We start from the raw sequence: 12,307 nt of genomic DNA on the forward strand, positions 1-12,307 counted from the left end.
AACGTTGAACTCCAGGTTGATAATAAGTTCAATCTGCTCGGGATTTCCAAAATAAATGTAATGTAATGGAATGATTTCAACAATGGTGATCAGTAACATCTCTCGTATTTTCGTTGGGGAATATTACACTTGCTTCTTAGCTAATATTCAAACGTCTCTGGTACTGAATATTACAGAATAATTTCTCCAGATTTATACAGACTAGCAGACGTCGTTATACCGTGGCAGTCCACAGCTCTCGACAGGTGTGCTGAAAGTTTGTTACAGATAGGATATCAAAGATATATTATTGAGTGATCAGAAATGAAAAATCAAATAAAGGCAGACCTCTATGCAAATCAATAAATTCGGTTCCATTCAAGAGTCAGTACAAGGAAACAGAATTAAAATCATGCAGAAAAAAAAGAGTAATTTCGTAGTTAAATCTCAGTGAAGAGGAACTCAAAACTAACTGTAGCAACAAAAATGATAAAATGAAAATCAGAATAAAGGCAGACCTCTATTAAATCAGAAAAATCCAGTTCCATTAGAGAGACAACACAAGGAAAGAAAAATAAAATCGTGTAAACGGAAAATAAACAAGTAAAAAATGCTCCGAAGTTTCTTCAGCGCAATCGAGTTTTCTGCACAGTGTATAATCAAGGCAACCGAAAACAGATCTATGGTGCATGAGCCGCGGCCCATGAATATTTAATCACGGACCGGTGGTGGCGTGTCCTATATCGTTGCCAGATGGACGATTATGGCTAACTTTTACCTTAGATAAGATAAAAACTACTGAGGCGGCTAGAGTGCTGCAATTTGGTATGTTTGATGATTGGAGGGTGGATGATCTACATACCAATTTGCAGCCCTGTAGCCTCAGCAGTTTATAAGATCTGAGGGCGGACGGGCAGACAAAGCCGGCACAATAGTTTTCTTTAACAGAAAACTAAAACTAAAAATCTCCACAATCAGATTTTGAAGCAGCCTCATCGGGCCGTGTCATCAGCGAGGGATTCTGCTTAGACTTTTTTTCCAGTGCGTCTGAAGCCCTATAAATAAATAAAGCAATCTGTAATTCCAACGAAGTCCCTTCGGGAGAGGGAGAGAGAGAGAGAGAGAGAGAGAGAGAGAGAGAGAGAGAGAGAGAGAGAGGCCTTTCGGCTTGCTTTGGGGAAACTCGTCTCGTGATTCGAGTCACTTCCTCAGAGCGGAATCCCTTCGTCCGAGGAGTCGGTCATGAGGTGCTCTTTGGGAATGTCCTCAGCTCTTTCTTCTCTGGTCATTTGAGTGAGACTTGAAGGCTGTTAATTTAATATTTATTTTCTTATTGCCTATTTTTCTAGTAATCTATCTGAAATTATAAAAAAAACTTATATTTGTAGTAAATGCTCTATGACAATATAAGAGGTTATATAATCTTTGTAAGATAATTTAAAGAAAAAATACCTTGATAATGTGATAAATATTATTCAAACAAATAAGATTAATTTTAATTACATTCCAGTAGATTATTTGTCAAAAGCGTGTCCCGACGCCTTAATATTAAACAGTATTTCCCCTCTCCTCCTCTCTCTCTCTCTCTCTCTCTCTCTCTCTCTCTCTCTCTCTCTCTCTCTCTCTCTCTCTCTCATAACTGGGAGAAAAATACCAACAGCGGGCCAGTAATTAACCCCAAAATCCAGCGGACCAACTTTCCTTGATTATTCACCTCTCTTTCCAACAGCTGTGAAAATTAGCGGGAACTTTATTTCGCGATTCTTGGGGGAGGGGGGGAATTGATCCGTTAAAATTAGCAGGAACTTTATTTCGCGTTTCTGAGGGACGAAGCACTTGTCAGTTATAATTCCCCTTCAGTGTCAGATATTCCCAGGGTACAGTGAACTCGATGCTGAAGGATATTTGTGGCTTATTTGTGAAAATAAATAGTTATGCCTGCATAAGGGACAGAATTTATATATATATATATATATATATATATATATATATATATATATATATATATATATATATATATATATATATATATATATATATTAAATATATACAAATATATATATATATATATATATATATATATATATATATATATATATATTAAATATATACAAATATATATATATATATATATATATATATATATATATATATATATATATATATATATATATATGCAATAGTCTCCTAAAATAAGTTGTTTGTAATGTAAACAGCCTACAGTCACTGACTATTATTTATGCAACAGTGTCCAAATATCAAGAAAAATACAAGTGACGTGAAATTAAATTTTAAAACGATTTCTTCTTTACAATCTATTTAAATGAACAGACTAAATAAAGAATTGAGTATTGCATTTTTATCGGAATATTTATAAAATAGAAAGATGATTCCAATTAAATTCTTGACCCTACAGAAACATTTGATAATTTTTCCTCTGCACTCTGAATGGAAGGACCCTTCCCCCTCGCCCAGAGGTTATTAAGATGGATATTATTTCGACTCATACTGATTGGAAGAATAAAAAATAAAAAGTTTACTGATAAACAACAGTGAACTGAATATTGGTAAATTGCTTTTTGAAATCATTTGCTTGCCTAGGGGATGATTTTAACAGACAAAGAGCGTTCTTGGAATGGGGGAAGATCTTTTAGAATTATCTATTCATATTTTCTTAGAAAGCAATGAACTACTAAGTTTTTTATCGGAAAGAGGATATAAAAAAAAAAGCTGTGACTGAACTTAACCTGAAAAAATGTCTAAGAAAAGACACAGTTACAACCGAGAATCAATTTCGAATTTCGGAAATATTCATTTATATAAGAAAAAAAGATTTTATAAAAATACGCAAACAAAATTAACCTAAACAAATGTTACATCAAAGACAAAGCCACAACTGAGAATCAATTACGCAAAAATATAGCGAACGTTTCTTCAGCGCCTCCAGAAATAACACCATTTGGGCTTCCCATTCCGGGCCAAATGGGCTTCCCATTCCGCACATGCGCCCTGACAGCATCAAAATTCATCTAACGGGAATGACCCTTCCCTCCCCATCCTTTGCCTTCCTCAGGGGAAATATACATTCCTATTACCATTCAATTCCAAGTAAGAGGGAACGAGGGAACAGGAATACCATTGGCTGCATTACTGAGGAGTTCCATTCCAAAGGGACATTTGGGGAAAATGGGACATCAAAGGTCATGTATATATTCATACCTCCGTTTCTGAGGTCAGATGAGGGTAGTCAGGTGCTGTTCAGCTGATCTGCTCATTTCGTCTGAAGTGAGAGTCTCTCTCAATGGTTCCATTTATGTTTCCTTTGAAACGTCTCCTTTTGAAATTTGCCACCTTGATTAATGTATAAATATATATATATATATGTATATATATATATATATATATATATATATATATATATATATATATATATATATATATATATATATATATATATATATATATATATGTATATATATATATATATATATATATATATATATATATATATATATATATATATATATATATATATATATATATATATATATATATATATACACATTCACCTGAAATAATCCTTTGCTTTTTAGACTATGAAATCAATATCTTTTCCGTTGTACAGTATTTTCACTTTACAAGACTTTATGATAGATAAAGGTTCTTTTATTATTATTATTATTATTATTATTATTATTATTATTATTTATTATTAATTTTCATAACTTCTCATTTCCGTTATTCCTCTGGAGCAGATTCGCGGGAACCAAATCCCGTCCCAAGCAATAACAACAAACGTTTACAGTCAGAATGTTTGTGAACAGAACCTCATCCATCCATCCATCCATCCATCTCTCTCTCTCTCTCTCTCTCTCTCTCTCTCTCTCTCTCTCTCTCTCTCTCTCTCTCTCGTCAATCAGAAACGTGTCCAACGTTCCGTCCGTCTTCTCTCTTCCTTGCACGAAACGTTGGCTGTCTCTCATAACAGCATTCTGTCAGACGGAATTACAACCCTGAAGCCCTGTTATCACAACCCACGCCTCGAAAGACTTACAGAAGGACCGTTCAGGCCCTGCCACGCTTTGTGGGCTCATTTGCTAAAGGTAGCGAGAGAAGCGGAAGTGAGCGGCTTAAGTTAACAGTCTGACCTCCCTTGAAATAATAAGGCCTCAGGAAATGCCCAAGACATCTTACTGCAACTGTGAAGTTGCTTTCTAGGTTGGGTGGTTGCTCGTTTTTCTGAACTTGCAATTTCACCTGTTTATTTATTCATTTGTTATTTTAGTTTTTTTTATAAGTGATGTCTCTTCTTTGTGTATTTCCCATTACCTTCTGCTACTTATCTGAAATGGACGCCATATTAGTTGTAAGTTTGAATTTCAAGTCAATGGACCCTTTCGTAGGCGTGTTCCATATGAATAGGGTTCATCTTCTATATAATAATAATAATAATAATAATAATAATAATAATAATAATAATAATAATAATAATCTTTGGAAGCTTCTTGAATTTCAAGTCAGTGGACCCTGTGGTGGGTTTGTTCCATAATAATAATAATAATAATAATAATAATAATAATAATAATAATAATAATAATAATAATAATAATAATAACATTTGTTGGGATTTATAGAAAAGAGGTAAGTCTTGTTCCATTCTATGAATGACTGAAGATAAATGTGAAATATTCTCGTGTCAGATCCTTTCAATATTTAAAAGATGCCTTTGCTGTTTTGATGTTTTGATGGTTTTACTGAACCCAAAAGGGTAAACACTGTTTCCATCTGCAAATGATGTTTGCCTAGCACAGAAAGTTTAAAGAACACAAGTCGAAATCCTAACTGGAAAAATGATAATTAAAAAGGAAGATACAGTTTCTAAACATCCTTTTAAGGAAAGAGAAAAATTAAGAAAAAGGACAAATGGACGTTTGTGATGATGAAGACTATCCACGCATAAAAAAAAGTAAGAAAGAAAGGGAAAACTTTCGCCTACTTTCTCCATCAGAGGAGAAAGTCGTTAAAGCTGATATGAAGCGAAAGTCAGGTTCAGTCCAAAAGAAGCAGAGTGTTTATCTCAGCGTCACATCTAAGAAGGAAGAAGAAGAAAAGAGGAAGAATCGAGAAGAAGAAAGTGAGAATAACAGAGATGAGAAAGGAGAGACAAAGGTTTTAATAGCCAGCAGGCCTCCCGCGTTGTGTGTGCGTGTGTGTGTTTGTATGTATGTTTGTGTGCGTGTGTTTGTGTGTATGCTTGTGTGTGTATTTGTGTGCGTGTTTGTGCATGCTTGCGTGCGTGTGTGTGTATTTGTGTGCGTGTTTGTGCATGCTTGCGTGCGTGTGTTTGTAAGTGTACGTGTTTGTGTACGTGGGTGCGTTTTTGTGTGTATTTGCTTGTGCGTGCGTTTGTTCTTTAATGTGTCCCGTCAGACGCTAAGGATTAAGGAGAAGGTCCTCAGGGTCCCAGCCGCAATGGCGGTCATCTTTCAAAGAGTTTCTTTCTCTCTGTCTCGCCGCAACGACATAACAGAAGCAGCGTCGTTTCACGAGATTAGCTTCTTCTTTTATGCATAAAAAGGTAAACAGCCACATTAACGATAATGTCTAATGAAGTCTTCTTATGGGGCGATTTTCTCCCTCTTCGTGTCTGTGTTTTTTTTTAATTGGAACTTGGATACAGAATTCAGGCCAGAGGCCAAGCGCTGGGACCTATGAGATCATATTTCTTTGGAACTCACGAATCCCAGAATGGAACATAATAAAAATACCTCGTCAGCATTCTGGGGCGGTGAAATGGGGAATTGAAAGCGCTTTCTATATTAATGAGACTGGAAGCGATTTCCGGGCTATTAACTATTCCTTCAAAAAATGACTTAGGACCCTTCATGGTGGAGTGGGTGTCGTAATATTCACGTAATTAGAACGTAATCATTTTGGGGTACGTGTAATTCATTACGCGGGACTGTAATACTGTAATATCACCATCGTAGCTGTATTTCAAGCAAGGTTGCTGTCACTGAGAGTTAGGATTACAAAAATGACAAAAATGACACAAATTTTGTTTCTGAGTTATGACATCAGATAAGCTACAGCAACCCTTATTCTAATGCGTTTTAAGTATCAGAGTTCTTCGAGAATGAATGAATGAATGAATGCAGTGGAATGGAATACAGAATTTAGGCCAAAGGCCAAGCGCTGGGACCTATGTGGTCATTCAGCGCTGAAAAAGAAATTGAGAGAAAAATGGTTTGAAAGGTGTAACAGGAGGAAAACCGCGCAGTTGCACTATAAGACAATTGCTAGGAGAGGGTGGAAAGTCAGATGGGAGGAAGAGAATATGAACGGAGGTACAATAAAAAGAATGAAAGGACTATACGCTATATATATACACATACATACATACACAACACACATATATATATACATATATATATATATATATATATATATATATATATATATATATATATATATATATATATATATATATATATATATATATATATATATATATATATATACATATATACACATATATATATTTATATACACACAATATATATATATATATATATATATATATATATATATATATATATATATATATATAAATAAATCTCACAGGAAGATGACAGGCAGAAGTTGAGTACCAAGCGCATTCATGTTTTATTAACGCCCAGACGATGCGTTAATAAACGTGAAGCGCTAAAATATGAATCTTTCTGCCTGTCATTCCTGTGCGATTCGCTTATACACTGAAGTCACGTGCATCTACTGTGATTTTTAACACACACACACACACACACACACACATACATATATATATATATATATATATATATATATATATATATATATATATATATATATATATATATATATATATATATATATATATATATATATATATATATATATATATATATATATATAATATATGACATTTGTTCTGAGAGTTAGAAGAAATTTGGATACCGACTAAACCTTCAGAAATATCTAATTATGATGTCTTTAATTTGCGCCTTTTTTTCTGTGGGATTAATGGAGGAAATTATTTCAATTATTCATAACATTCTAAAGTAGTTAATGTTTCCAGGATTTTTAATTATCAACAAAATTCTTAAAACACGAAATTAATTAAAAGGAAGTGGTAAGGCAAACTGCTTTTATAAGTCACTTGTCGCACTAACGATGGTGACAAGGAAATACCTAAATGAAGAAAACTAATAACAAATTTAATTTTATGAAATCCGTTTGTCAAATATCACCACAAATCGAAAAGACAGTTAAGCAATTATCAATTAATAAGACAAATCATCATCCCCTGACAGTTATTGAATAAATGAAATTCTCTCTCTCTCTCTCTCTCTCTCTCTCTCTCTCTCTCTCTCTCTCTCTCTCTCTGTTTTGTTATGGAAATGTAGAGAACCATAGACACTGGATTGCCGAGCACTAAACTAGACAATATGCAAATGTAATTCGTCACATATTCCTCTTGTGGGACTTATGGGAATGGAGGTATTCTAACCTCCACAGTGGGAATATTCCAAGCAGAGCCTTGACGCTCTTGTAAGATTGATCAGAGGAGATTCTCAGTTTGCGTAGAGTCCACAAGACTTCGTCGATTCTGTGAGATTCATCTTTAAGTGGTTTGGGAAAACGTCCACAAAATACTCACAGAGTGCCCTTGTTTAAATTATTCAATATTTTATAAAACTAAATCTCACAGGAAGTTTTATATCCGGTCGTTAGGTTAACGTAGATGCTTTGCTAATGGCAAAATTAAATGACAGAATCTATGAAGAATTAGCAGAAGGCCTTAGCTGCTTAGGGTATCATGAGGAACATAACGAATGCATATATACGCACTTACATATATTCACATACACATGCAAATACAAGAATCTTCGTATTATCATAGCTCTCTTTTTTCGATTCTCATCTGCCATTTTCTGTTGAAAATTATGTAAAGTTCTTCCCCCTCCACGTATTGTTCGTATAACGACGCCTGTTTTGCCAATCCACGGCGTTATGCAACGGAGGTTTAGCCAAAATAGAAAAGACCATTTACGGGGTGCATCAGGAAAGAGCGAGGTTCACAGCTGAACCTTTTTTCCCTTATTGATGGGACATGGGCTTGTCATCAGCTCTTCCCAGGACATCCCGGGTGAAGCTTAGGCTCATCCAATCAACATCATTCAGGAGTTTCAGGTCACAAATGTTCAGTGATTTACTGAAAACTGATTTCAGAATGGCGTGTCCGCCCATGGTAACCGACTTCGGGAAAGGATTTTGAATGGCGCCTCAGATCGTCATAAGTCATCCAAAGTGTTAAAAGGGTGGTTTGTAGGTAAACCAGAGATGAGCACTAGAATCAAAATGTCAAAATGACGAACTGAAAATCTCAGAAAATGCCGATTAGGGCTTGACAAGTGACCTTTGGGACTGGATTGCGTATGACACCTCAGAGGTTATGTTATGCTATGTTATTCCATCAGACACTTATCATGCGTTTTATATATGGTGCATCCCAAGAAGCTAGTTAAATTTAAGATAGACGGCTAACTGTTTGAGTATATGCAGCAGTGATAACCAAACCATTAACTCTCAACCAAGTTCCCACTGTTTATGAGTAGCTCAGTTGCATGGTACCAGAATGGCCAATTAGAGAGCATATTCTGTCGAAATCCTTCTTTCAGGTTTAGCATTGGCAGCTAACAAACAGTGTTACTTGTTTTATCAATAAATATTCTGAACGATTCACGGTTCACAGCTGAGTGACAAGTGCCGTGGAATAGAATGAGTATTTGTTGTTTGGACAAAAATGCAACGATGCAGTCGCATATAGTGACTTTTTTTAAAGGTTTCTCATAACAAATTCTTCCTAGTGCACATGGCTTATAAAGTTTTAAACATAAGTATGAGTTATCGCTTCCATTCTGAATGCAAATGTAAGTAAAAATTAGTGTACAACCAAAGATACGTAAAGGCTCTTTCATAAGCAATTATTTTACGTAGTGCAAGCCTATGTATGCAGGTGCTACTATTAACACTAGCTAGCGACCCGCCAAATTTGGGAGCAATTAATTTCCACACTGAAGAAGGGAATCTGCTTCCTCCTTTTGACCATTTGCGCTTGATGTTATTCATACTGCTTCTCAGGTGGAATTAGAGGAGCATTAGATTCAGATAGATGGCTCGATTTGGCCTCAAATGAAGCAGCTGTGGGATTTGTGAGGTGCAGTTTGGGAAGGAAATGTGTAATATCATAAGAGAGAGAGAGAATTAAGATCATAAAAGAGAGAGAGAGAGAGAGAGAGAGAGAGAGAGAGAGAGAGAGAGAGATTCTTCAGACTCTTGATTTCAAACAGAAACTTTCTTGCAAAGTTTTACTCTTGTGAACTCTGGATAGTGATTCAACTTTGAGGGAAAGCTCAAGTCACGACAGAGATGTCTGCTGCTCCATCACTTAATAATCTCTGTTAAGGTAGAAGGAATTACATGAGTTTCCCCGATCGAGAGAAGAGAGAGAGAGAGAGAGAGAGAGAGAGAGAGAGAGAGAGAGAGAGAAGAGAGAGCTATCAGGTTTGTTTTTCCCGTAGACTAATATGTATTCGTTAAAGACAATAAATTCGTTTGATTTTTAAACGTTAAACTAACCTATTGAGATTCCCAAATTATAATAAATATTTATTATATATATATATATATATATATATATATATATATATATATATATATATATATATATATATATTATAATATATATATATGTATATATATATATATATATATATATATATATATGTATATATATATATATATATATATATATATATATATATATATATGTATGTATATATATATATATATATACATATATGTATATATATATATATATGATATATATGTATGCATAAATATACTTATATATACACATATATATATACATATATATATACATATATATATATATATATATATATATATATATATATATATATATATATATATCTATATATAAATCTCTCTCTCTCTCTCTCTCTCTCTCTCTCTCTCTCTCTCTCTCCTGGGTAAGAAAATTTAGGCTATTTTTTATTTTTATAATTTGTTTAGATGTAACACGAAACGCCCACTCCCTCAACAATGTCCATCGCCTCTTTTAGCAAACCTCTAAATTTGGAGAGTTTGAGGAACCAATTTAATATATAAAAATATATATATCACGTTCACGCTCCAAGGAGCATTGGAAGGCTCTGACCGTAAAGATTGTGACACCTAATTTACCTGGAGTCTTCTTCATACAAATTTTTTTTAGCGAGTCAGAGGAAATTATGAATATCTTTTCGTTATTAAAAAATAAAAATCAAAATCAAAATTAAATTCCTTACTTAATGAGAGTAAATCCTTCATTATTCAAGAAATTAAAATTAAAACTAAATTTCTTACGTATAAATAGATTAATGTATTTTTCATTATTCAAAAATTAAATGTAAAATTAAAATTAAATTTCTTACTTATTAATGGGAGTAAATTATCTGTATCTTTCCATTATTTAAAATAAAAAAATAATGAAAATTAAATTCTTACGCATTAATGAGAGTAAATCATATTTTTTACGCCCATGGTTTCACGTTTGTTAAGCCTGTTTTAAAGATTGTCATTTATGACTGTTCATTGTATATGCCAAGTCTTATAGGTTTATATAATCCCTAATATCCATTTTTAGCTCACTGGGAAGATTAAGCATTGGAGATTATGGTAATCCCTTTTTCTGCTGGAAAGGTACTGACATCGGTACTGATCAGTTTGTTTTCAGGAATCATCATCATAATAATAATAATTATTATTATTATTATTAATATAAATTATTATTATTATTATTACAGTGTTTAGCTTTATATTATTATGCTGTACTTATGCCAATGGTATAACGATTTCTAGCATTAAACTTGTCAAATGGGAAGAGATATTAAATATATTAGAGATGACTTTCATGCAAAAGTACAATATTGCAAATATTTCAATATAAATGTTAATTTAGTATAAATGTTAATTTAGATTAATAATCTGAGAGACAGAGTGGTGTCTAAATTCAGACGTTGTTTTACATCAAAACAGAGTGAAAAGTACAAGAAAGGTATGATTCTCTTGTCAAAATAGATTGCAGGTTCAGTCAGTAACATATTTATTTAAATGTGGTTGAGAAAGTCTACAGTATCTCAACGCCACGTTTCACGTACTCTACTCTCGCTTTACTTTCAACATAGTTGATTGAGCTACATTCTTCTGGCTTCACGTGCAGCCTAAGAATGGTGCAAAGTTATGACAGAATAATTATAACAATAATAAAGAACGAATCAGCAGGTAATAACGAACTTTGCATAAACGTTGGTGATCGACGGTGTAATGACAGATCTTCGTCAGAGTTGACAGATGGCTTATTCAATAGCTCGGTAATCACTGGCGTTATTTGATAGCTCTGCGAGCATTGATAATCATTCACGTTAGACTAACCCCATTTTGCCTCAATTTCAGAGAAGCTATACATGTTAGCTTTGGCGGTGAACCAGCTATCAAGTTGAGCCTAAATCCTATATGCCTGTCAGGCCAACCTGATTAAGTAAAACAGGCATTACTGGACATGAAATCTATTATTTCTTTGAATGAATTGTGATTTCTGTTATTCTCTCTATGTTAATTTTCGTGTTCAACTCAGCACCTAACGTCGAGATGAAAAGTAGTTTTATTAAACGCAACCCAAGCCACAAATGTAGCGTTAGGCCTATATACAGACAGATAGAACAGATGACATAAGAATGACACTCTATTCAAATTCAGCGCTCTAAGTCTGCGTTTCTCAAAGTCTTTCATATCCACAAGACCGCCTTTCCAAAGTCTTTGTCTGAAGGATTCGTAGAATTGAACAGAAAGGGTGAAAGTTTAAATTGATCCTTGAAATAGATTAGACTAAACCTTCCCTTCCTTGCCAGGATAAAATATCGGAATAGTCTCAGTCAAGTCCACCGTTTTCTTTTCCATCTCGGAGAGGAACCGTTTCTGCTCTCACGCTCGGAAGAGGGAACGCTTTCCTTCTTCTCCTCTCTTGATATGGTGAAATCTACAGTATTTAAATACAATCTAAAGTGTCTATATAAAATCTACAATGTTTCAATAAAATCTACAGTATTTCAGTATTTAGACTCAATAAGAATCAAGAATGTTCTACTACTTCAAGTTTAGTTAAAACTGCTCTCAGACTTTTGTTAGTAATCTTTTTCGTCCAAAACTTTTGTGTTTTTGTGATTTATATATCTTGTATGGAAAT

The 12,307-nt window shown here is 33.8% G+C and overlaps 1 protein-coding gene across 1 annotated transcript in view; it reads left to right on the top strand.

Annotated features, from left to right (window-relative positions):
- Nucleotides 1–12,307, top strand: part of LOC136846844 (serine/threonine-protein kinase fray2-like) — an 84,269-nt gene that overhangs the window by 25,995 nt on the left and 45,967 nt on the right. The window contains exon 8 of the mRNA XM_067118113.1: nucleotides 9,502–9,564. Coding sequence (XP_066974214.1) covers nucleotides 9,502–9,564 — 63 coding nt within the window. The remainder of the gene's footprint in view (nucleotides 1–9,501; nucleotides 9,565–12,307) is intronic.

The sequence above is a fragment of the Macrobrachium rosenbergii genome, chromosome 15 (genome assembly GCF_040412425.1).
Source record: "Macrobrachium rosenbergii isolate ZJJX-2024 chromosome 15, ASM4041242v1, whole genome shotgun sequence".
Lineage (NCBI taxonomy): Eukaryota > Metazoa > Arthropoda > Malacostraca > Decapoda > Palaemonidae > Macrobrachium > Macrobrachium rosenbergii.